Genomic DNA, 27959 nt, shown 5'->3' with positions numbered 1-27959 from the left:
ACTTCTAGAAAGGTCTTCGGTAATCAGTGTATCCATTCTTTTCTTCTCACTCATTCTTAACTCTTTGAAGTATGACTTCTGTTCTCATCATTCAACCTAAACTGTACTCTTTAACTATACTAAAGATCTCTTAATTGCCCAATTTAATAGCCTTTTCTAATTCCTCATATTTTTTAACCTCTCTGCAACTTTGAATATGTTCCATCACTCACTTCTTGATATTCTCTTCTCTCTAAGTTTTTATGATTCTGCTCTCATGATGTTACATAAAATCCTTTATCCTTCCTATCTGAACATTCCTTCTCTATGTCATTATTTGGTTCATCCATATCATATCTATTCCTCATGGGGGTCTCCAAAGCACTCACCTCAGGGTTTTTTGTTTTCCTCTATACAACTTCATTTGGTGAACTCATCAGCTCCTACAGTTTCAGTTACCATCTCCAAGCAGATAACTTTCAGATTCGTCTGTCATCCCTAAACTAGGTAGAGTAGGGAATAGAGCACTGGCCTTAAAAATCAGGAAAATTTGAATTCAAATCTGACCATAGACACTTACTAGTTGTGACTTTAGGCAAATCATTTAATGTCTTTCTGACTTAGCTTCCTCCCTTGTAAAATGGGAGTAATAAATGGATCTACCTCACAAGATTATTGTAAGGATTAATGAAATAATATTTATAAAATATATACACACAGTACATAGTTAATATTTACTTCTTTCTTACTCTAGACTTACATCTCTATTAGATATCTCAAATTGGAATCTTTTCCAATATCTTAGACTCATCATGTCCAAAACCAAAATCATTACATTTTACTCAAAACTTTTCCCTCTTCCTAACTTCCTACTGTTGAAGGTATACAATTTCATGCTTGCTAACTCAATGTGACCCTCAATTCTTCTCTCTCTCTCTCTCTCTCTCTCTCTCTCTCACTCCCATTATCCAGTCATTGCCACATGCTGTCATTTTTATCGCAGCCATTTTTTTTGCATATGCTTCCTTTTCTGCTCAAACACTACAACTTCCCTAATGCAAGGAACCATCTCACATCTGAACTAGCACAATAGCTTACTAGTCTCCCTGCCTCAAGTTCCTCCACCCCATTCCAATCCATCCTCCACCCAGCTTGATTTTCCTAAAGTGTATATGTGTCTGTGTGTACATATAAACACACACACACACACACACACACACACACACACACACACACATATATATATATATATAACCTTAAAAGGTAAATAAAAATACATATGCAGGTGTATGTGTATGTGTATGTGTGTGTGTTTATTGAGAGAGAGCACATGGAATAGATATACTCTTGGATTTAGAGTCAGGAACCCTAGTTTTCCAGTCATGTTTCTGAAGAATATGTTTTCAGGCATCATGGATATATTGCTTGATTTCAACTGCTAATAGATAACCTACTCTTTTTAAGTGAATATAGTAAAATCACATTAGGCAAATAAAAAAAAATCCAATAATATCTATCCAACCTTAAGTATTAGACTTGCAGTCAGGAAAATCTGGGTTTGACTTACCTCAGACACACTAGCTATTGCTTTGTGACTATGGGCCAATCATTTAACTTCTCTGGATCTCAGTTCCTGGACTATAAGATGAGGGCATTAGACCATATGGTCCTAAGGAACTTTTATCTCTAAATCTCTAATTCTATGAACTTTATTATATGTACATTAATTTATATGTGTATTTGAATGAATAAATAGTTTTCTACTTAATGAATAGAAAAAAATTACCAGAATGTCCTATCTGCTTTTTATTCATAATTGTATAGTATTTTAGGGGGGGGGGTTTCACTTCCCTGATTTTGAGTAGGAGATTACTTTGTAAAACCAAACTTATTTTAGGAATTCTAATTCAAAAAAGGTGAAAATCATTGCTATAATGTGGAATAATAATTTACTTTTGAAGTATTTTTATGTTTAAGCCTCTAGAAGTTTTTTAATTAAATGATCACAAATTTATGATAGTGTGCAAAGCAAGATGAGTAAATATAGTCCCTGCCCTAGAAGTGACTAAAACAGATATTAATACTGACATTAAATTCTCAGAAATTGTTCTATAACCAGATAAACCCAAGTGATAAGGGCAGTTCCAAGGAATGCTTTTGGGACAGCAAGACATTGAGAGAAACTCACCTAGTATGAGTTTTGGACATCTTAGAAAGAGGAAACAGTTTTGATAGCATTTTAATCTTCTAACAAAAAGCACCTGATCAAATTTTGCTCCCCTAATGAAAAATATTAGGGGAGGAGAAATAAAACTAAAACAAAAAATTTGTTTAATTTAATATTAGACAAACATTTATTAAGCTCACTGACAAAAAATTACCAGAAGTCATGCCCAGGGTCCTTCCCAAAAGATTGTCTAAATTTTCAAATTCAATGATACCTGTGTGACCAATTAGAAATTCATAAAAGATCCAGTTGAAATCTAGTCTTTTATAATATTATACACATGGATAATGATAACCTTATAATACCCAAATTTAAGAAATTCAAGAAAAATGGATAATGATAACCTTATAATAAATCATTTTCTTTTTCTTTCCAGATAGCTAATGGTTTGGTGCAGACCACTGGCTGGCCTAGCGTGGTGACCTGCATTGGCAACTGGTTTGGAAAAGGAAGGTAGTAGAAATCTCTGGTATATTATTTCTTAAATTCAAGTCAATCAACTATTCACCAAATTCTTTAACTATATATAAATACTATTTCTTTTTAGGTTTTTGTAAGGCAAATGGGTTTAAGTGGCTTTGCCCAAGGCCACACAGCTAGGTAATTATTAAGTGTTTGAGACCAGATTTGAACCCAGGTACTCCTGACTCCAGGGCCTGTGCTTTACCCACTGCGCCACCTAGCTGCCCCCTATATAAAATACTATTCTAAGTTCTAAGGGATATAGAGGTAAAAACAAAATTGTCCTTATTCTCGAGGCACTTTCCATTACAGGGACAAGACACATATAGAAATAGATAGAAAAATAAAATAATGACAGGGAGGTAGGGGAGAGGAGGGGGAATGAAAGATGTAAAATTTGATGGAAATGCTTGAAGATACCAGTGAAGTGTCTTATTTGAGGAACATCAAGAAAACCAGTGGAACAGGATTGAAGAATTCATGGAAAGATGAAAAGAAGAACCTACATTATTATGAAAGGTTTTGAATACCACACAGAGAGCTACTGTGGAGATATCAGGAAAAACTTCAAAGACAGGTAAAACCTGAATTGAAATGTTTATGGGCACTCCATATATAAGACTATCTAACCAAGTCCAACCAAAGACCAACATGGGAAGAAGCACTACAGTATGAATAGGAGTTCTAAACTAGGTAGGAAGTCACTGGATTTAATTGAATAGATGTGATCAAACTTAAACTCTAAGATCAATTGGATAGGTAAATGGAAACTGGGTTAGCATGGGGAAAGACTTGAGGTAGGAAGACCAATAAGCAGGCTATTGACAAAGTTTAGGCATCGAAGTGATGATGGTCAGCACCAACATTGTGATAATGTCAGAGGAGGCACAGGTATATAAGAGATACATAATTAATTAGTAATTGAATCCATGGAAACTGATAAGATCACTTAAACTAAAGGGGGGGGGAAGGGAAGAGGACCCAAAACAGATCCTCTGGGAACATCCATGGTTATTGGACATAACTTAGCTTAAGATCTAACAAAGAAGGTTAAAAGGAAGTGGTCAGACAGGTAAGAGGAGAAACAGGAGAGAGCAATGCGAGGAAAACCTATAAAGAAGAGAGTATTAAGGAGGAAAGGACTGCAGAGGTCAAGAAGGATGAGGAATGAGAAAAGTTTATTATTTTTTGCAATTAAGAGGTCACTGTAAACCTTGGAAGGAACATTTCTGTCTGCTTGAATAATGCCTTTCCTGCCAGATTGGAGGGAGAGAGAGAGAGAGAGAGAGAGAGAGAGAGAGAGAGAGAGAGAGAGAGAGAGGAGAGAGGAGAGAGAGAAAGAAGAAGAAGGAGGAGGAGGAGAAAGAGGAGGGGGGAGGAAAGAAAGAAAGAAGAAGGTAGGGGCACTATGATAGAAGACTTTCTCAAGGAGGTAAGCAGCCATGGAAAGGAGAAGAGATAAGATGAAATCTAGTAGAAATGAACAGAAAGGGGGAGGTTTTTTCCAGGATGGAAAGACATGAGATCCTTGTTGATTTGTAGTTGGATACACATCATGTATACAACCTAATAAGAGATACAACATGTATACAACTATAAAATGACAACTCTTGCTGATTTATATTTGTATGCATGTTGTGCCTCTTATTAGGTTGAGAGTTACTCGAGTGCAAGGATGCTCTCTTTTCTTTGTAACTCCAGTGCCTCGAATATAGAAGGTGTCTAATAAATGCTTACTGACTGACTTGACTTAACCTCATTATCATCTGAACAAGTCAAAGGAGGGATTAGGAAAGGTTTCTTATAGAAAGTGGGAATTTAGGAGATATTTGAAGAAAGATAGAAAAGCCAGATGACAGACATGAGGAAAGAGTTCCTTATCCACATCAGAGACAGCCTGTGAAAATGCTCAGAGATGCCACTGAAGTGTCTTATTTGAGGAACATCAAGAAAACCAGTGGAACAGGATTGAAGAATTCTTGTAAAGATGAAAAGAAGAACCTACATTCTGTGAATATCACACAGAAGATTCACATTAGATCCTGGAGTTGATAGGTATCTCTGGAAGTGACTGAATAGAGGTAATATGTATTTTGATCACTTTGAAATATGAATGAAAAGCTTGTGGAAGATAGAGCAATCAATAGATTGTTGCATTAGTAAAGATATTATACAAAACAGATATGACAGTATTAGAGAGAATGAGGAATATTTTAGAGATATTGCAAAAATGAAATCAACAAACCTACACAACAGATTGGTTATGGGAGAGAGAGGGTGAAAGAAAGCAAGAACTAGGTGCAGTCAGCATAGATTACCAACTTTAGGGACTGGGAGGATGATGTTACCTGCAATAGTATTAGAGAAGTTTGGAAAAGAGGATTTTGAGGAAAAGATAATGAGTTCACTTTTAGACATGTTGATTTAATCTTGACTGAGAATGTAAATTCCTTGAAGTCAGAATCTTTATTCTCCTGCTAACTAGTCAATTCAGTGCACATCACAGATTCTTGTAAATTTTAATCTAAATTAATGAATAATTTGTAAATTTTACAACTAAGTCTATATTCTGAACTAATGTTGCCTCTGGTTGCTGTATTTCTACATTTAACAAAGATCATGTGTGGGCCATGCAAAGTGATTTCCTGGCTCTTGTTCTCCATGTTGTAGAGATTAATTTATAAGAATTGAACTTCCTTAGGAAATGTTGATAATCTGTGATATGGAAACATTTTTAGCCATTTCAATTTTCATTATCAACATCTTATTTACATGGGAAAGTTGGAACTATACTCAATTCATACCTTACTTTTTTTCTTATCATCATTTGAGATTGATATGGACTTTGATCTATGCTATAATAATTCCATGGTCTTATTGTATGCAGTTCAGACTCTTATACAGAAATGATGCTCAGACATGTCCTATTTTTTCATATGTAAACAGTAATTGAGTGTTCACATATGACACATATGACAGAGAGATTTTCTTTGATGCTTCAGATTTGTGTCTACTACTTCCCTACTTCCTTCTTGAAAACCATATTTATGATTTATAGATATATTTCTATATTGGTCTATTAGACTTTAGTGTCTTTTGTTTATAATTCCTGAGTCATAGTTTTCACAGTCCCCTTATACTTACCTTTGCATCAAAGTCATTGTTTCAGTTCATTTGATTTGAGACATCTTAATGAATTTTTCATAGAATTTCTTTATTGTATCATCTCATACAGTAAATGTTGGTGAATAAACATAATTATCTTTATAAGACTCTTGTTACAAATGCTCACCTTTTACAGGAAGTCCTCCCTAATCCTTCTTAATTAAATGCCCTTTCTCTGTAAATTATTTTTTATTTTTCATAGATACAGCTTGTTTGGATATATTTATTTGCTGGTTTTTAAACTGTATGTTAGATTGTGAATTCTTTGAAAGAAAGGAATGTTTTTTGCTTCTTTTTGTATACCGATGGTTTAGTGCAGTGCCTGGCAAATAATAGGTGCTTAATGTTTATTGATGAATTAATTGCCATTTCTTTTTATCTTCTAGTTTCATTTGTAGTAAGAATGTAAACATCTGTATTATTCAATTCCTCTAAGAACACCTTCTCTGTTTCTATCTTCCACCACTTTGCCACCTTCCCTACAGAGAAGCTGAAAGGGGATACCCAGAATTAGGGGCAATCTTGTATTTTTCTTTGTTTTCTGTGTTGCAGAAACCAAAGAATTCTTCATCTTGTCATGGCACATCAGCCTATTGACAATCTCAATAAGTATTTTTTTAAGAGAAACCTTAGTTTGTATTCTTAGCTTCATGATTTTAACCAACAGTTACATTTATATCCAATAATAGCCTTGTCTAGTCCTGAGAAATCTACATTGTTACATATACTTAAGTACTCTTTATATGTTTTTTAAATTGAAAACAAAATTTTCCTTTAGAAACCACACAACACAAAATATAAAAATAAATAAATGTATTTGTAATACATTTTCATTTTTTTAAGCAAAGTATTATTAACCATCTTGATTTTTTCCCCCTTCTTTTCTTCTCTTTCAGGAGAGGCTTAATTATGGGCATTTGGAATTCTCACACCTCTGTGGGGAATATCTTAGGATCATTGATTGCTGGCTATTGGGTGTCTACTTGCTGGGGACTGTCTTTTGTGGTACCTGGTATCATCATTGCTTCAATGGGCATAGTGTGTTTTCTCTTTCTTATTGAACGTAAGTACAGAATTTCATGAGATATAAATGGCTAGGAAGCACTTGATAAGTTTAGTTATTGTTTAATGCCACCAATAAGATTTCCTTTGCCAACTGTTCATCCAGATCATGCTCATTAACCATTGGTCTCCCTCCAAATCTCAGTCTTTTTCTATACTATACCTCATCAACTACCATGGCTTCAATTATCATCTCTATGTAGATGTTTCATGAATCTATATATCTATTTCTAAATATCATCAATTTCCTTATAAACATCTTTTTAAAAATTGTATAATTATTTTATTTGTTTTCCAATTATTTACAATAGTAGTTTCTACCAATCATTTTTTTGGCAAGGTTTTGATTTTATAATTTTTCTCCCTCCCTCCCCTCCCCCTGACATAAGGCAATATGATATAGCCTTTACATTTGTTTCTATGATATGCATAGATCAAAATTGAATGTGTTGAGAGAAAAAACATATCCATAAGGAAGAAAGAAAATATTAGACATAGAAAAATTATATAATACATTAGACAACTTTTTAAAAAATTGAAGATGATAATCTTTGGTCTTTTTTTAAACTTTATAGTTCCTTCTCTGGATACATATGATATTCTCTATCACAGATCCCCTAAAACTGTCCTTGATCATTGCACTGATGGAGTGAACATGTCCATCAAGGTTGATCATCACTCCATGTTGTTGTTAAGGTGCACAATGTTCTTCTGGTTCTGCTCATCTCACTCAGCATCAATTCATGCAAGTCCTTCCAGGCTTTTCTGAAATCCCATCCCTCCTGATTTCTAATAGAATAATATTATTCCATTTTACATATATATATAATTATATATATGTATATATATATATATATATATATATAAAATCACAATTTTTTGTCATTTCCCTCAATTTCCAATTCTTTACCACTACAGACAGCTGCCATGAATATTTTTGTACAAGGAGTTTTTACCTTTTCCTGATCTCTTCAGGATATATTGTCCCATAAACATCTTAAATTGTATGTCCCATAGTATCTCAGTTTTAACACGGCCAAAACAGAAGTTATCTTTTCTCCAAAATCCACCCCCTTCTGAACTTCCATCTTACTGTCAAGGGTAGCACTATCCTCCCATTTACCCACACTGACAACTTGAGTGTCATTCTCAACTCCTTACATTCACTTATCCTACAAAGTTAGTCTCTTGTAAAGATTTTTAATTTTAACATCTTTCATCTTTCTTTCACACCCTTTATCTCACTCACACAGCAACCACCCTGCTACTACCCTCAGTACCCAATGCTTAAAAGTTTTGCAGTAGCCTTCTGTTCCAACTCTTTCCAAACTATTCTATTCCTTCTCTTAAAAATTACTCTATTCCTGTTAAAACTCTGCTTAATGTTTCTACTTGCTCTTGAAGGACATTTTGGGAAGTCTGTAACCAAATAAGGAAAACTCTGCCCAATAGTAGAGGAAGAACGAACTTCTTTCTTTTTAATTAATTAATTTTGAATTTTATAATTCTTCCCCAATCTCGTTTCCCTCCCCCTACCCCCCCCACAGAAGGCAGTCTGTTAGTAGGAATGAACTTCTTAAACCATGTCTACAGTTTAAGTGACTATGTCACTCCCTTACTTAGTAATCTTAATTGATTCCTTATTGCTGCCAAGATAAAATATAGAATCTTATGATTTTTAAAGCTTTATGAAGAGTTTTATAAAACCTGATCTCTTCCCATCTTTTCAGTCTTCTTACAAAATAAATCCCTTTGACACTCAAATATCTAATTATGCTAGTCTGCTTGCAGGTGCTTAAACACAATATTGCATCAAGTCTTGTCTGCACATTTTCACTGGCTATTCCTCTTTGCTTCCCCACAATGTAATCTTTCCTCACCTCCACCTCCTGGATTTTATGGCTGTCTTCAAGACTGACCTTTCCTCTTCCTTCCCTTTCCCTTTCCTTCATAACTTTTTCTTATTAGTATATATAATGTAGTCTCCTAATTCAAATTCAGACTGTATATTTCCATTGGCCTGGAACCAATTACCAAATTTTACATAATGATAATTATGAATACTTTGGATTTGGATAATGAGACTACTAAAGTCTTCTACTAAAGAATAATCATTATTTGTACTAATTGGAAACTAAATATATTTTCAATTATATATATATATGCATATACATAAGTTTTTTGTACATACATATTTGTTTGCATGTTGTCTCTATATGAGTTCATTGAGGGCAGATTATGTTCTTGCCTTTCTTTGTTTAGTCAACAACTCAGTGTTTGTTTCTGTAGCATTACATACACACACACACACACACACACACACACACACACACACAAAGAAAGACAGAGCATATTGTAATGTTAGTATTGCTCCTCTACTATTGGGCAGAGTTTTCCTTATGTGGATACAGACTTCCCAAAATGTCTCCAAGAGCAAGTAGAAACATTAAGCAGAGATATAAAAGGTATCTTGTACTTGAACTTGAAGAAAATAACCAGAAAAGATGAATAGAGGTAAATTTGTTTCCTCATGAATCACCATGAGTTCCTAGTATTTAGTTTCTTTTATTCTTATATTTTTAAAAATACTATTTTTTTCCTAATTACATTCCCACACATTTGTGATTCCTTAATACTGCCAGCAGAAATGGGTAATGTGTTGATAGAATGGGAAGGCAATGCATTAATTCACTTATCAATTCATCATTTATTTATGTCTTTGATATAGCTCAAGGTGATAGTATCAAATTCTGTTAGAGACCTCCCTACTGATTTACTACAAATTGGAGTTCATCAAAAGTAAAATTTATCCAGTAGTATATTTTTTTTTTAGGTTTTTGCAAGGCAAATGGGGTTAAGTGGCTTGCCCAAGGCCACACAGCTAGGTAATTATTAAATGTCTGAGCCTGGATTTGAACCCAGGTACTCCTGACTCCAAGGCCGGTGCTTTATCCACTACACCACCTAGCAGCCCCTATCCATTAGTATTTAACATTCATTCAGTGGGAACTTTGACAATCAATTTCTGATGTGTCCTCCAAATTTCAGCATCTTTCACATGTCCTTTAGGTTCTCATACTTTTTCTCCTAAAATCAAGTCAACTGTTCGTTTATTTTAATTATTTTAGAATATTCACAAAAATGAAGTTTTCTTCATGCTATCACTCCAACCTTTTCTGTAACCAGGACAGATACAGAGAACATAGGCAAACAATCCTTTATGGACCTAAGCCTTAATTCTAGTATCTACACTTCTTCCTTCATATTAAGGTCCTTAAACCTTTCATCATGACATCAAGTAGAGTTTATAAAAGATTTTCTAAGAGAAGAATAAAGTTGGCTCTCTATAATTTTTTGATACCACCTCTACTATGAGAGCACTTAACAAGCATTAACTGAGAACAGTTATGCAGTAATAAATTACTCTAGGAAGGTCAAATTGCATCTTGGTCTTCAGCAATAGAAGTCACTCTCTTCACTTAATTCTTTGCTCAATAATCTTCCATAGTATTTCAAAACTGAAATATTATTTTAATTAAACTGACAAATGAAGCTTGTTTCTGTTGTATAAGTTCTATATTTCTGTCAGGCTCTAATCTATAGTATTTATGATTAAATATATTTTTTCATCATAAAATAAAGATTGGTTCTGAAAAAATACGGAAAAAATGAATTATCTTTGTTGTGCTTAAGTTTGAGATTTCTTAGATCTATAATCTCAACTAAGTCAACTTTCATTGAACCAAATAGGTGTTGTAAAGACATTCTCTACCTTTTACAAAAGAAAAAAGTAGTTTCTGGTTTCTGCCTGCTTTTAAGATGTTTCCCATCCAACCATGGAAACAGAATACAAAGTGTTAAATTACTGAAAAATATTTTATAGCCAATATTTTATAGAGGAATGTATCTACATTAGAAATTGATTATAGGGGTGGTTAGGTTGCATAGTAGATAGAGCACCGGCCCTGGAGTCAGGAGTACCTGGGTTCAAATCCGACCTCAGACACTTAATAATTACCTAGCTGTGTGCCCTTGGGCAAGCCACTTAACCCCATCTGCCTTGCAAAAACCTTAAAAAAAAAAGAAATTGATTATGTACTGTAGCAATTCAGTTATGTATTGTTTCCAATAAAGGCTGCACTTTTCACTCACATCCAGTCTTCTCATAATGCAGATATCATAGATCTCTTTCTGAATCACCATATTATACTCTTGAAATATTATGCCATAGTCTACTACAATCTTCAAATCTTTTCAGAAGAATCATTATCAGAATCAGTCTTACTCTATTTTTGTGAAGGTGATTTTTTTAAAAATTTGAGTATAAGAATTTTAGATTTATCTCTATTAAATTTCATTCCCTATTTTTTTTTTTTTTTTTAGGTTTTTGCAAGGCAGATGGGGTTAAGTGGCTTGCCCAAGTCCACACAGCTAGGTAATTATTAAGTGTCTGAGACTGGATTTGAACCCAGGTACTCTTGACTTCAGGGCCAGTACTTTACCCACTGCGCCACCTAGCTGCCCCTATTCCCGATTTTTGACAGAAGATAAAGTCTTTTACTAAATAATTTCAAACTCCAATCTTTTTCCTTTTTTTGAAAATTTGAACATTCTGTGTACACTAACACTTCTATGTTTCTGCCCATTCTCAGTACCCTTTCAAAGAATGCTGACTGTCTCAGTGATTTTATTTGCTATTTCTTTAAGTGCCTAGGAATGTAGTTCACATAGGTCAAGTAACTATCCGTCAATGGTAACAATGTACTTTACAATCTCATTAATTCTTTAGGGTGTCAATTTTTTATTAGCCAGATTCTTTCTGATCTTTTCAGCCCAAAAGTGACTGCTTAGCAGATAAAAAGAAACACAGTTGAAAACTTTAGACTGTCTTCCTCCCAGCACCATTTTTTGATCTTTTTGCTCCCTTCTATGGTTAAAAGGGGAAGGACTATACTTTTTTTCCTGTCCTCCCCAATCTCAGCTGATTTTGAGTTTTGTCATTTCTTATACTGTTGTTAGAAGACCAGAGAAGTTTATGTATTCATGCTGTGATCTATTATTATAGAAATATGACTTTTGAAAATTAACATTTGCTATGGAATTCCACATAGCTCTTTCAAAAACTCTACTTTTGGATTAAGATTTCATTTCTATTAAACAATTGATAATTAACAGTATACCCAGTCTGAGTACTTAAATTAAAAACTCGCCCAGTCTCTCTTGAATAAAACTCTTAAATTCAGAAGAGGAGAAGCACTTTAAAAAAAGATAAAAGCAGGCCAATCAACAGATGGAATTTATTTTACCATCAGAGGGAATGTCTTATTTATTGTTGATTAAAGTAAAAGTAAAAATGCCTTGTTTTTTTTATATTTTCAGTATATATTTATTAGTTTTTCAGATTTTTTTTCCTCTTTCCTCTTTTAAAACATTTATTTATTTTTTCAATTATCTGGAAAGAAATTTCAAAAATTTCATTTTTTTTAGTTTAATTTTTGCAAGGCAATGGGGTTAAGTGGCTTGCCCAAGGCCACACAGCTAGATAATTATTAAGTGTCTGAGGCCAGATTTGAACTCAGGTACTCCTGACTCCAGGGCCAGTGCTCTATCCACTGTGCCACCTAGCTGCCCCTAAAAAGTTCATTTTTGTAAAGTTTCTTCCTCCCATCCTCTTCTCCCCACCTTAACTTGGAAAGTAGTCTGATAGAAGTTTCCATTACAATCATGTTACAGATATTTTTCTATTAGTCATGCTGTTAAAGAAGACTAAGAACAAAAGGGAAAAACCATGACAAGGCAGAAAAAAATGCATATTTTAAAAAAGTGAAAAATAGTATTCTTTGATCTGCATTCAGACTCCATACATAGTTCTTTCGCTGGAAGTGGATGGCATTTTCCATCACAAGTCTTTTAGAATTGTCTTTGATCACTGCATTGCCAAGAAGACCTAAGTCTGTCACAGTTGATCATCACATGAAGTTGCTGTTAAATGTACAATATTCTCCTGGTTCTGTTTATTTCACTCAGCATCATTTCAAGTGACAATCACTATCATTCAGTCAATAAATATTTATTAAGCATCAACTATGTGCCAGTCACTCTGCTAAGGTCCAGGGTTGCAAAAAGGGGCAATGGGCAGGCCTTGCTCTGAAGGATTTTTACCCCTAAAGGATGAAATAACAGCTAAAATTGGTCAAAAGGTTATTTTTTAATTGATATTTTATTTTTCCAATTACATGTAATGGAAATTTTTCAACATTCATTCACTTGCATACTTATGTTACATATTTTTCTGCCACTCTCCCTTCCAACCCCCCTTCCCCAGACAGTGAACAATCTGGTTGTGTTTAACATGTTCTGTTATGTTTAACACATTTACATATTACTAATTTTGTCTATGAGGAATTAGTACTCAGAAAACCATAGGATAAGAGGGGAAACAAGAGAAGCTTTAAAAAAGTGAAAATAGTATCCATTTAGATTCTGTGGTTGGATTTTTTCCCATCTGGATTTGGATGGCATTTTCCTTACCAAGTCACCCAGACTTGTCCTAGATATCTGAACCTTTGAGAGGAGCTGTATCCATCATAGATGTTGATTAAGAGGTTATTGTTCAGTTGTTCAATCACATTCTATTCTTCATGACCCCATTTGGGGTTTTCTTGGTAACGATTCTAAAGTGGTTTGCCACTTCCTTCTCCAGCTCATTTTACAGATGATGAAACTGAGGTAAACACAGGTTTAAGTGCCTTTTTCAAATTCACATAGTGATTGAGGCTGAATTTGAGCACTAGTCCTTCTGACTCCAGGCACTGTGCCACCTAGCTTTAATTCTCTAACAAGACAGATCCTTCTCCAAAGATATGTTGGAATTAGCACTACATTTGTATCAAAAACATAAACTTGAGGCTATGTTTATGTTTTCTTTATTCTCCTTTTATTTTTGGTAGAATATTGAATCGTGCTTTATAATTGCTAAAAAGAGTAAGCCAAAAATTTCATGGAAAGGAAGTTTTTTTGCTTTGGAAAGAGAAACTGCCAACTAAGAAGCCCTCTCTTTATGCAGAACACTTGCATATAAATTTTAAAAAATGTATCTCTCAAGGATTTGCCTAAAATGCAAGAATAGATTTTTCATCCACACTTTTTCCCCCTCATCAGAATTGAGTCTCAAGCATTTCTTTCTTGAGTTATTCATCTTTAGGGAGTTCATTTTCCCTATAAAATTTTAATCATATAACTTGGGTCTGGTACTTGTTCAGTCCCCATGAACTGATCTAACCTTTTTACATGGAGAAGCTAAGGACTTTGATTCTAGGAGAATTGTGGGGGTACATATTCAAAATGCTCTGGAGAAACTGGATCATAAGTAAACATTCTTTAAACTCGTTTCAGTTGACTCACCATCTGTTGAAGAAGAGATTCTTTGATTGTCTATAGAGGTATTTTTAAAAGCCTGTCATCTTTAGTCATTTTCTCTTTTGCTTCATTTCTTATGAACTTCTCTGTTTCTTTTGCTCATTGAGATCTATGAGAGACTGTCCTGTGAGAGGAGACAGTATATGGGATCTTCTTCCTACTCAATCATATGGATCTAAGAGATAGATGTAAGTTCTTGAACTCTGTTCTATTCTTTTTTTAGGTAAAAGACACTACACTTGGGGTTGTGAAAGATTGGGGAAAGCCATAGAAACTTGGGATTCAAGAGCTTAATCCAGGTTTTAGTTAGTCTAGTATCAGTACCCAGAGAAGAACTCATCTGCAGAGACGATACCTTTGAATATAAACTTAATAGGATTAATGCTATGTAGGAATTCAGCCAAATTGTGAACTTACTCCCCTCAGAAACTGAGATTGTACTGAAAATTTTAAAATGTGGGACATTGTGGTCCCATAGCTGTTTTAAGATCAAAGAAAGCAAAAAAAAAATAGTGAAAAAATCATTATAACTATTTCAACAAATACTATTTTATTCATTTTATAAATATTTTTCTCTTAATAATTTCCTTGTCCTTTTCTGACTAAAAACAAAGCACAAACTGCACAGATTTTGTATAAGCCAGATTCAGAGGGAAAGTACAGTTTTTAGATCCATATGGGTATTCTTATAGGGATAGAAAAAAAATCCTATATCTCATATACAGAGTCTCTTGGGAATCAGGGATTCACTTATTCCTTAAAAGGCATGGCTTAACAAATTTCTCTTTTAAAATTGGCAGTATTATCAAAATCATATATTATCTTGCCAGGAAATCTTCAAAATCTTTCTAAGTTCAAATGGAAGTGATTCACTTTCCTGGCATGGCACTGCTATACTTTTCAGAGTTTTACAGGCATATAACAATGAGGTCATCTCAATGGCTTTGTAGACCTTTCCTTTGATGGGCAGTGATCTTTTTTTTAAAAGATTTTATTTTTTGAGTTTTACAATTTTTCCCCTAATCTTACTTCCCTCCCCCACCCCCACAGAAGGCAATTTGTCAGTCTTTACATTGTTTTCATGGTACACACTGATCCAAATTGAATGTGATGAGAGAGAAATCATATACTTAAGGAAGAAACAGAAAGTATAACAGATAGCAAGATCAGATAATAAGACATCAGGTTTTTTTTCCCTAAATTAAAGGTAATAGTCCTTGGTCTTTGTTCAAACTCCACAGTTCTTTCTCTGGATATAGATAGTATTCTCCATTGCAGACAGCCCCAAATTGTCCCTGATTGTTGCACTGATGGAATGATCAAGTCCATCAAGGTTGATGATCACCTCCATGTTGCTATTAGGGTGTACAGTGTTTTTCTGGTTCTGCTCATCTCACTCAGCATAAGCTCATGCAAATCCCTCCAGGCTTCCCTGAATTCCCATCCCTCCTGGTTTCTAATAGAAATGACATACTTATACTACAGTTTGCTAAGCCATTCCCCAATTGAAGGACTTGATTTCCAATTCTTTGCTACCACAAACAGGGTTACTATGAATATTTTTGTGCAAGTGATGTTTTTACCCTTACTCATCATCTCTTTGTAGTGGTATTGCTGGATCAAAGGATATGCAGATTTGTGTTGCCCTTTGGTTGTAGTTCCAAATTTCTGTCCAGAAAGGTTGGATGAGTTCACAGTTTCACCAACAATGTAATAGTGTCCCACATTTCCCACAACCCTTCCAACAGTGATCATTATCCTTTCTGGTCATATTGGCCAGTCTGAGAGGTGTGACATGGTACCTCAGAGATGCTTTAATTTGCACTTGTCTAATAAGTAATGATTTAGAGCAATTTTTCATATGGCTATGGATTGCTTTGATCTCCTCATCTGTAAATTGCCTTTGCATATCCTTTGACCATTTGTCAATTGGGGAATGGCTTCTTTTTTAAAAAATATGACTCAGTTCTCTGTATATTTTAGAAATGAGTCCTTTGTTAGAAACATTAGTTGTAAAGATTGTTTCCCAGTTTACTACATTTCTTTTGATCTTGGTTACAGTGGTTTTGTCTGTGCAAGGCTTTTTAATTTAATGTAATCAAAATCATCTAGTTTGCTTTTAGTGATGTTCTCTCTCTTCCTTAGTCATAAACTATTTCCCTTTCCATAGATCTGACAGGTAAACCAGTTCTTGGTCTTCTAGTTTGCTTATACATTGTTTTTTTATGTCTAAATCCTGTATCCATTTGGATCTTATCTTGGTATAGAGTGTGAGGTGTTGGTCTAATCTAAGTTTCTTCCATACTAACTTGATGGGCAGTAATCTTGATGCCATTTCTAACCCTATTGAAGACATCTGACAACATCACTGAAGCCATCATACTAATGGTCATGGGATCAAGCACACAGCCCTGCTTCACTTGATTGGTGACTCAGAAAGTGTAGGAGAGCCATCCATTATCCAGAACCTATGTTAATATGCCATCATTCAACTGGTACAATACTGATGTACTTCTCAGTAGAGCCAAATTTTGCAATACTCTCATATAAGCCCTCACCCTGACAATATCAAAGGCCTTGTTCAGAGAGATAAATACTGGGACCAAACCTCTATCCTGCTCCAGGAATTTCTGTAGTTGTTGGGCAGCATACATCATAGCAGCTGTTCCTCAACTCTTTCTGAAAGCACACTGGCAATCTAGTAGATGGCCATTTTTCAGATGAAGTATCAACCTATTAAGGAGGTCTCTGGCCAAAATCTTGTCAGCAGTGATTAAGAGAAAAAACTTCCACTCTCATGATTACCACAGTACAACCTATTTTTTTCACTTTGATAGAATTGGATGATGGAGGTATCTTGAACTCCTGAAGGATAACCTTCTCTTGTCATATAGCTATGCAAAATTTCAGTCAGCTTTTGTATGAGTGATGGACTCTGCTTAAATGGAATAGAATCAGCATCACATGCTTTGCCACATGACAGGATTCTAAAGGCATTCAAAATCTCTCCTTTGGTTCAAAATGTGGTGAGAGAGAGACTGAAGTTTATGGTTAATAATTCCAGCATTGGTTGATGCTCTGTTGAAAACATTATAGAAGTGTTCATTCCTATCTTTCCATTTTTCTGTCATTCTCTTCCGATGATTTTTACCTTGAAGAATGTGAAAAGTTCTGTTTCCTATTATATGTATGCCATATAAGAACTAATTGAAGGAACTGGAAAATGTTTAACCTGGTTAAAAAAAATTTAGGGGGGGAGAGAAGGGAACATGTTGGCCATCTTGAAATATTAAAAGGTTGCTATATAGAAGACTTTAGATTTGCTCTTACTGATTTCAGCAAGCAGAAGTAAAAGGAATAGGAAGGAAGCTGGAAAGGGGTGATTTTAGGCTAGATGTGAGAGAATACTTAGATCTATCCAAAAGTGAAATAGGATACCTTGGGAAATAGTGAATTCCTTAAAATGAATGTATTCAAGATAAAGCTTGCCAAGTTGTTGAAGAATGGATTTTTGTTTGGCATTGGACTGGATAGCCATTGAGATTTCTTCCAGTTATGAAATTCAGTGATCAGTCTGTCCATATTTAAGGGTGACTAATGTCTTTAAACATAAAAAAGACTGAAAAAAACCATTTTATTAGAATATAAGTCATGACTACTATAGGAAAATGATTTCCTCTGTCCTATTGGGAAAAATTTTTTGCCTCTGTTACATTTGAAGGATTTTAAAAGTGTAAACTTATAAATAAATTAATTGTTCCTATTTTCCCTATTAAAGTCTTAGGGTCGTTTTGTGAGATGGTTACATTTGAGAGAGTCAATAAATCAAAATATTAATGTTGCTTAATTATACTCATTCAATTTTTTAAGTAATATAGAATTTTGGATGATTTCAGAAATGAGAAAGACAATAAAACATAAATTTTAAACTATTCTAAAATTTAAAATAAAATTTAAACTATACATGCTCTAAATGAGAATCATGAATTTCAATTTTCTACCAGGATCACAAAGATTTCAAATTTGTTTGGCATGTAAATATCTAAAGTCTCATGAGTCAAAGTTTATTTTCTGATTAACAGGGGACTGCTCTATTGAACTTCTTGAGAACAAAGACTGTCTTTCTCTGTATCCCCAGTACTAAGTATAGCCTGCCACACTGAATGCTTTTAATAAATGTTTATGGCAGACCGACTGACATGTACAGGGTACCTGTGATATTACTTCCCACATAAGGAGACTAGGGAACTGATTCCAGAAGAACAATGGAACTTTCTAAGGAAGTACCCTTGCAAAAGACTTTAGAACATGCTTTGATAATCTGTAGTGGGATCCTGTCTGATGGTCACTTGACTGGCTATGTAATCAGTACTGAGGATAAGTTCAAAGGTACTAGAGGACCACAACTAAAGCAATTTTCCTTAGCTTCTGTCTCTTTTTTGTTTGTCTCTTCAGATGATGCTATCTACAGAGAGAAAATGATAAAAGGAGAAAGGTCTTTAGCCCTCTACCTCCAAAACTTCCAAGTAGCCCCATGAAAATGCCCCTTCATTTTAGGTGAAGGGATTACAGAGTGGGGAGAATAGGATAAGAGTTTCAAAAGATCAGAAGAGTGTCTTCTAGACAACCATATTGGGAGTTGAGCATAAACCAGATTTTGCACTTGGCTTATCTCAGAAGCCACCTTAAGGACCAAGCAGTGAAAGCTGGGACAAAGATTCACCAGGAGACAGTTCACATTTGGAACTGAATTTGATAGGACCAATGCTATGGAGAAGCATGCTACTTAGCAGTGCTACAGAAAAACTATGCAAAGTCTGAGTTCATTCTTCCCAGAGACAGAGGTGATATAGGGGACAGTGTACTACAGAGATGTTGAGGGGAAATATTTATGCTTTTATTGTTGCTATATCTTTGATGTAAATATTCCTTTTGGATAGATAATTGATATTTCAAGTCTTTAAATGTAACTGTTAAATCTATGTTAGGTCTATACAACCAGTAGGAGCTTAGATTGATAGCAGTAGAGAAAAGAACCTTAACATCTGAGATACTACAAGTACCTGATTCTGAAATACTGAACCCAGAGTGTCCTTGATTTTCTGTTAAATTTTTATATTATTTATATACTCTTTACTTTGAAAACAAAGGTTTTGCTTAATGGCCTCACACTGTAAACTTTGAAAAATTCATTTCATATGTTTTTATATTTCAGATCCTAAAGACATAAAGTGTTCTTCCACAACATTAATTGTGAGTATAATTGTTTTATTTCTTCTTTCTTTCCTTGAATTAAAGTATCTGGTTTAATCTATTCCTATATTAGAGAACTATTCCATGTATTTAAAGATTTATAAGGTATGGTTTTTACTCTAAAGGTATTTATAGGGTAGTTTAAAATGCTTCAGTTCTTTAAAGAAATCTGTAATCTCATTATTTTGAATACTTCCTTCACATTTTCTTGCCCTGCACAATTCTGAAGCAGGCCCTTATCTAGTTCTTCTTAAAAGTGATTTGATACCAGTCTTCAAATATTTGAAGGACTATTATTTGAAAAAGGTTTTAGATTGATTGCACTTGGCTCTGGAAGACAGATCTAGGAGCCATAGATAAAAGTTTCAAAGAAGCTTGAGGAAAGAAATAACTTCTTAATAATTTAACTATGCAAAAAATGAAATATTTTGGAAGACCACTTTGGGAGAATCTATTTTAATAGTGGATAGTGATCGGATCTTGAAGTGATGATTCTTAGTTTGATACTGGTTATCCTAGAAGGCTCATATGATCCTTTGCATCTTTGAGATTTTGGAAAATGAGTACCAGAGTCAAGAGATTCTTAGAATATAGACCCCTGATTCTTATATCACTTAAGCTGGACCTTCACTACAGTAGATCAATCCTTTTGCAGTTGCCTAATAAATTCACCATAATAACCCCATTCACCACAACAGCCATTCTAAACCTTTTACATTCTTCATTAAATTTCCTTTAGCACCCCTCCTTCATCCTCTCAGTAGATAATACTGCCTCATTTAATTGTTAAATTAATAACAATACTAAACAAATAAACACCAAATGTCTTAGCATCCAAATACTCAAAGCAAAAGTCCATGAGTTAGATGGAAAAATGGACACCTCCCCAGTTCTTTCCCAGTCCATTATAATTTTTTGTCCTTCATTTTCAAAGATCATAACATCAGGAAATGATGTCATGATAAGCATGTGAATTGGATTTGATTGAGGGAGTGCTATGCTAAGTTACCAGCATCACTTTCTCCTCCAGAGCCATCTGGGTCCAGTGGCCAGATATGAAACAGGATGACTGGAGATGGCTCTAGATGCAAGGCAATCAGGGGTAAATGACTTGCCCAAGGTCACACAGCTATTAAGTGGCAAGTGTCTGAGACTAGATATGAACTCCCAATCTCCTGACTCCAAGGCCAGTGCTCTATCCACTGCACCACCTAGGTGCCCTCTCAGTCCATTTACTCCTAAATTGTCTACACTTTCTTGCCTTCCCCATGCTTAATCAGTTCAACTCTGCACTGTACTCTTGAGTCCCTTGGTCTACTGAGCCTCAGCCTTGAATTACTCCTACTCATATGCTGCTGAATCTTTCCTCACTCTTTTCTATGGTGAACTCAGATGCCAAAGTGATCTTCTTAAAACATACATCTCTCTATATCTCTAAAACATACATCTCACCCTGTCATATGCCAGTGCCTCCCTATTACCTGCATTATTGTGTATGTATATATATATATATATATATATATATATATATATATATATATATATATTATATATATGTAAAATCCTTTTTTTTTTTGGTCTTTAAAGCCCTTTACAATCAACTTCCTTCTTACTTTCCTTGTCTTATACTAAACTATGCTCCCCTCAATGTACTCTGAAATCCCACAAATGTCTTCTTGCTGTTCCTTGATAATGACCTTCCATCTCCTAATTTCATGTCTTTTTTACTGGCTTTGCCTGCAGTGCATTCTCCCTCCCTGATTTAGCCTCTATATTCCGACTTCAAAATTCAATTCGCAACTCTGTTTTTGGAGGAGACCTTTGCTGATATTCTCACTACTAGTGCCTTTTCTCTAAGATTACCTTCCATTAACATTATATTTAACCTGTATGTGCATAGTTGTTTGCATTTTGGTTCCCCAATAGAACGTTTACTCCTTGATGACAAAGGCAATTCCCTGTAAAGCCAGAACTTAGCAAAGGACCTTATGCATAATAGATGCTTAATGCATTCTTATTGACTGGCTTACTGGAGAGTGTGGTACTCTTTAAAAAGATCACAATATTGATTTTAGTTTCCATTGTGGCTATAAAGTGTTGTAGTTGTCACAATTCATGTTTTTTTTCCCTTTATTAATCCTTATTAGAGGGCTTATCCACCCGCTTTCATCTACACTTCACCTAGTATGTTATGTAGCTTTAGACATGTTACTTTAGCTCTGTGGGTTTCAGTTTCTTCATATGTAAAATAAAAGGGCTAGCCTTGCTAAGCTCTAACCTCTCTTCTAACTTCAAATCGATACTCCCATGTTTCATTAGTATATTTATTGAAACAATTTGGGAGTGAGTTTATAATGTTTTATGTCATTGCCAGTTTCCAGAGCCTCAAGGCCAGTTTCTCCCATTTATTTTCTGTCCTATCCAATAAGAAATTTGGAAATGTCACCATAAAATAACAACAACAAAAACTACAGATGACAGTTTGAGTTTATATTCATTGGAAGATTGATTTATATTCAGATCCATATGAAAGGGAAATTATGTAATTTAATTGTTATTTTATGTATTTCTACACATTTGAAATAAAAACTAGCTTCTATTCTAAAAAAAAAAATCTAAGCTACACTAAAAGTCTGCCCAATTGATTTAATAGCACCTTGTTAATATTTTAGGAAAAACCAAACTTCCAGAGGAGAACCTATTCTAATGAAAAGGGTACTTGACTACTATAGTAAAATCATATTCTACTCCCAGCTTAGCTACTACCTGTTTTTCAAGTCACTTCAATCAAGCAAGCAAACCATAAGAATTTATTTACACTGGATGTCAAATATTGTCCTAAGCAGAATATATAAGGGATATATATAAGGACATAAGTACTTAATATTTATATTCCAATGAGGTAATAGCATGTTTAAAGATAATATTTAGAAAATGAGTACAAAGTAGTTTGGGGAGGGTATATCCAGCAGTGGAATGATAAGAATAGGCTTCATTTAGAAGGTGAGGATTGAGTTTAGTCTTGAAAGTAACAAGAGATTCCAGGAGGTAGAGGGTAAAGAGGAAATGCATTCCAATCATGAGGGACACAGTACAAAAGCATGGTGAAAAGTAAATAGTGTTGTATGTGGTGTGTGCCAAAACAATCAGAAAACCAGAATGGATGAATCACAGAGTACAAGAAGGGAATTAATAAATAAAATGGTCAAAGGAGGAACTGGATGTGAAAAAAATTGTATACCAAACAGAAGCATTGATATTTTATTCTAGATGCAATTAGCGACCACTGGCATTTATTTAATTGACTTCACTGCTTTCATTTTTACATTGCCTGTATTTCCCTCTGCTTCCTCATCTTCTCTCACAGAGAGCTATTTCATTTTTCAAAGAATTTTTTACTTGATATTTCATTTTTCCAATTCACATGTTAGGGATGTTTTTCAACATTCATCCACTTGCATATAAATTACACATTTTTATGCCATCCTTCCTTCCCAACCCCTCACCTCAATGGCAAACATTCCATTAAAAGTTGTACATAGGGGCGGCTAGGTGGCGTAGTGGATAAAGCACCGGCCCTGGAGTCAGGAGTACCTGGGTTCAAATCCAGTCTCAGACACTTAATAATTACCTAGCTGTGTGGCCTTGGGCAAGCTACTTAACCCCATTTGCCTTGCAAAAACCTAAAAAAAAAAAAAGTTGTACATATACTTCTGTATTAAAATATTTACATATTAGTCAGTTTGTATGAAGAATTAGGGGAAAAAAAGAAAACTATGGGATAGGAAGGAAAGATATGAGTTTTTAAAAAGTGAACATAGTATCCATTCAAATTCTGTTTTTTCCTCTGAAAGTGGATGGTATTGTTCATACTAACTCTCACAGGGTTGTCTTGGATCTCTAAACTCCTGAGAGGAACTGTATCCATCATAGTTGTTCAACTCAAAAGGTTGTTGCTAATGTGTACAATGTTCACTTGGTTCTACTCCCTTTGCTTAACATCAGTTCATATAATTTAAAAAAAATTGTAAAAGAAAAAGAGGAAGAGAAAAAATCAGACAAATTGTCTACTACTCTAGAACAGATATGACATTATATACATTTGGTATTATTGAATCCTCCACCTCTATACATGATTTTGAAGAAGTGTCTTTTTTTTGTACCACCTAACTGCCCCTTATATCCCTTTATTTTTATATTATGTATCCACATTAGTATGTGATATGAGATTTTCAACTCATTGCAGTTTTCTTGGTAGGTTTTGTCATATAGTAGTTCTTATCCAAATATCTGGGATCTTTGAATTTATAAAACATTTGCTCCTCTATGTTATAGACCTAATCTGTTTCACTAATCCTCATTATTTCTTAATTTCTTTTTTTAATTTAATATTTATTTATTCTCATTTTGTACAAATAATGTTTTTTATACATTAATAAAATATTCTTGTTTAAGAGCAAACAAAATACCCCTCCCCCCAAAAAATATAGACTCACTTGAGCGATAAAGTAAAGGGGAGAGAAAAAAATTAAAATTAAAATTAAAAGAAATAATAGTAATAATTGTAGGTATGGCCAGGTGGCACAGTGGACGGAGCACCAGCCTTGGAGCCAGGAGCCCCTGAGCCCATATCCAGAACACTGGCCCTTGACTTAATGTAGATACTGCCAGATCCTGTGTAATCCTGACTATAGAGCCACGGTAGTTAAATTGTTTGTTTCTGGCAGTTTGACTTGAGAGTTTTGGAATTTGGCTATAGTATTCCTGAAAGTTTTTCTTTTGGGGTCTCTTTCAGGAGGTGATTGGTGAATTCCCTCAATTTCTATTTTATCCTCTGCTTCTAGGATCTTAGGGCAATTTTGATGTATTATTTCTTGAAAAATGAAGTCTAGGCCCTTTCCCTGGTCATGACTTTTAGGTAGCACAATAATTTTAAAATTATTTCTTCTGGATCTGTTTTCAAGGTTGGGTGTTTTTTCCAATAAGATATTTCACATTTTCTTCTATTTTGAGGGGGTTTTTGGAAGAGTTTTACTTCTTCCTGTGTTCTCACAAAGTCATCAGCTTCCTTTAGTTCCATTCTGCATTTGAAGGAGTTACTTTCTTCATAGAGCATTTTTATCTCCTTTTCCAGCTGGCCAATTCTGCTTTTTAAGGTATTCTTCTCATTTGCCTTTTGTTCTGCTTTTTTTTTCCATTTGGCCTAAACTGGTTTTTAACATATTATTTTCTTCAATTTTTTTTGTATTTCTTTCAACAAACTGCTGATTTGGTTTTCTTGATTTATCTGCATTGCTCTCATTTCTCCTCCCAATTTTTTCCTCCATCTCCCTTAATTGCTTTTTGAATTATTTTTTGAGCTCATCCATAGCCTGAGTCCACTTTCTATTTCTCCTAGAGGCTTTGAATACAGAACCTTTGAGTTTGTGGTCTTCTGTATCTTCTATGGGACCAAAGTAATTTTCTATGGTCATATTCATCTTTTTCTTTTGTTTGCTCATTTTCTCAGCCTAAGACTAAGACTGCAGCCTAAGACTGCACTTCCAAGGCTGTGGGGATTTTTTTGGGACACCCCACTGGGACCTTTATTCCTTTAAGTTCTTATGCTCTCTTGCCTGTGCTTTGCTATGTAGATAACCACGCTCCCATCTGCCCTGGAGCTGCGAGAAGTGTCCCTGCTGAGCTATCTTCATATGGAAGCCCAAACAGAACCTGAATCTGAGTGTAGGCAAACAGCAGAATCCTGCCCCAGGGAGAGCAGAGAAATCTCTGCAATTTTCCCCTACCCCCCCCCCCCCAAATTCTATGGGCTGTAGGCTGGCTTCCCTGATTCCCACTGCAGAGTCTCATTGTAGGGCTCTTCTGAGGCCAGTCCTACCCTCTGGTGCAGCAGAGTTCTCTCACCACCCCTTCAAGCTGTTCCTGGTGATCCCTGGGCTATGCTGTGGCCACAGCTTTCTTCCAACCCCCACTCCCAGTGAAACACACCCCTCCCATGGAACTTCTAAGTTGTCTTGGACTGGGACATTGTATCACTCAGTCTTTCTGTGTGTTCTGACCCTTTAAATTTTAGCTAGAGTTATAATTCAACAGCTTTGGGAGTTTTTTGGGGAACAAGTTTCAGGGAAATCTTACTTTCACGCCACCACTTTGGCTCCACCCGAGGAGTATCCTAATATCTCTCTTCTTTGGGATCTAGCTTGTTCTTTATAATTTTTTCCATCTTTCATTTTTTATTGGTTTTTGGTTGTTATCTTTCCATTAATATTGTTGAGTCATTGCATATTTATTTTCCTGAATCTGCTTACTTCACTTTATATGAGTTCAGGTAAGTCTTTCCTTACTTCTCTATGTTCATCATGCTAGTTGCTTTTTCTAGTACAGTAATATTCCTTTACATTCATGTATCATGATTTTTCTAGCTTAATCTATGATTGGTTCCCAACTGATAGACATCTATTTTATTTTTAATTCATTGTTATGATAAAAAGTAAAGTAAAAAATATTTTGTCATATCTGAAGCCTTTTTCGGCAATGACCTCCTTGGGGTAGATATGCAGCAGAGATTTATCAGGGTCAATGAATATAAATATTTTAGTCACTTTGCATAATTATAAATTGCTTTCTGGAATGGTTTTACCAGTTTACAATAATTTATTGTCTTTCTATATTCCCATTTTTGTCATCTTAGCCAACTGGCAAAACCTCATGTTGTATTGGTTTGCATTTCCTTATTGTTAATTATCTGGAGCAATCATTTATGTGATTGATAAGTTTGAAGTTATTTTTAGAGCTATTTGTTCATATCCTTTGGTCAATTCATCTATTGAGGATTAAAACTTAGGCAAACTTGCCTGCTTGTAAATTTCTAAATATCTTAGAAACAAAACCCTCATCAAGATATTTGATATAAAAGCTTTTCGCCCCTTCCTTTTCCCTTCCCATCTTTTCCTAGATGCATAAATTTTGCTTTCAGGTTAATGTAATCAAAATAATTTATGCTATCTTTTGTGCTTGCCTTTATTCCTTATTTGGCTAAAAATGCTGACCCTGGAGTTAGGAAAACCTGACTTCAGATCCAGCCCTGGTAAAATAGAGATAATAGATTTAATTGCCTTCCAGGGTTATTGTGAGAATTTTGTAAAGCATTTAGCACAGTTCCCAAAATACTGAAGGTATATAACAAATGCTTGTTTTCCCCCACACTTTCCTCCTACCTATGACTGTGAAAAGGATTTTATCTACTTCTAATTATTTTATGGTATAATCTTTAAAGTACTAAAACTTACTGAACTTATTCCATAAAGAGATCTGCACTTTAGGAAAACCTTCCTATGTGGGGAGAGACTTAAGACAAAGAATTGGAAGTTAGCTCAATAGTTCAACTGAGAGGTGATGAAGGCTTTAATGAAAGTAGTATCTGGGTGAGTGGAGAGAAGGAATATATACATTAGAGAAGGGAGGTAGATCTTTAGTCCTGAGTTCTTCATCTAGAAATGAGATCATAAGGGCCCCAGTGAATAGTTCACTCCAGTTAAAACTGCTAGCCTTTGTTAGATAAAAACTTTATTTAATTCAGACAATCAGAACTGAATATGAATAGGTCCTGTATCTCACCTTTAATCTAGGGACTTGACATGCTCTGAAAATTTTATATAAAAAAGAGAGAGCTATTTTAGAAGAAGGGAGATTCAGAAGATCTGGAAATGAAGAAGAAGTAAAGAAGGAAACCTGAACTGAGCAGAAAGAACACAAAGAAAACTAATAGAAAAAATAAAGGAAAGTGGGAATGAACTGTGTCAAAGAAGGTAATTATCAAGGAGGGTCCTCATAAGCAGCTCAGAGCAGAATTGGGCTGATTCTACCAGTTCTGCCTACTTATCCAAGGATTGAGGCAAGTTTCTAGAAAAGATCTGCTCTATCACAAGTTCTCCCTACAATACATATCTATCAATAGAAAATCTGATAAAGCTGCTGCTTTATTACTCAAATGTTTCCAGTGACCTGAATTCTGACACTTCAACATAAAGGGGCCAGGTGTTAACTACAAGGAGAGACAAATGAAAATGAAAGCCAAATCTCTATATGATTGTTAGGAACTATCCTAACTAAGGACTCAGACTGAATCTGAATACAACCCCAATTTTTCATCTAAAATGGGGCAAAGTATATGGATGTCAGGGGGCCATTCATTCTATTGTCTAAGGGCATTATAAAATCTCATATTTCAATTATCTCTGAAATCACAGGAAATTACTTTCTGACAATTGGTGGTAGCTCAGGGAAAATTTCCCTGTCATGTTCATAATATTCATTTCAAAAAATTTTAGGCAGCAAATGGAAAGGAATAGCCTTACAGCTTTAGAACCTGAAGACATTTGGAAATCTCATA

General features: G+C 34.7%; 1 protein-coding gene across 1 annotated transcript in view; it reads left to right on the top strand.

The window, feature by feature from the left end:
- Positions 1-27959, top strand: part of SLC37A1 (solute carrier family 37 member 1) — a 113398-nt gene that overhangs the window by 45627 nt on the left and 39812 nt on the right. The window contains exons 8-10 of the mRNA XM_074213914.1: positions 2583-2659; positions 6730-6896; positions 19530-19567. Of these exons, the coding sequence (XP_074070015.1) occupies positions 2583-2659; positions 6730-6896; positions 19530-19567 (282 nt within the window). The remainder of the gene's footprint in view (positions 1-2582; positions 2660-6729; positions 6897-19529; positions 19568-27959) is intronic.

Source organism: Macrotis lagotis, chromosome 1 (assembly GCF_037893015.1).
Source record: "Macrotis lagotis isolate mMagLag1 chromosome 1, bilby.v1.9.chrom.fasta, whole genome shotgun sequence".
NCBI classification, from domain to species: Eukaryota; Metazoa; Chordata; class Mammalia; order Peramelemorphia; family Peramelidae; genus Macrotis; species Macrotis lagotis.
Note: the sequence above shows the minus strand (reverse complement) of the source record. Positions and strands in the feature narration are given on the sequence as shown.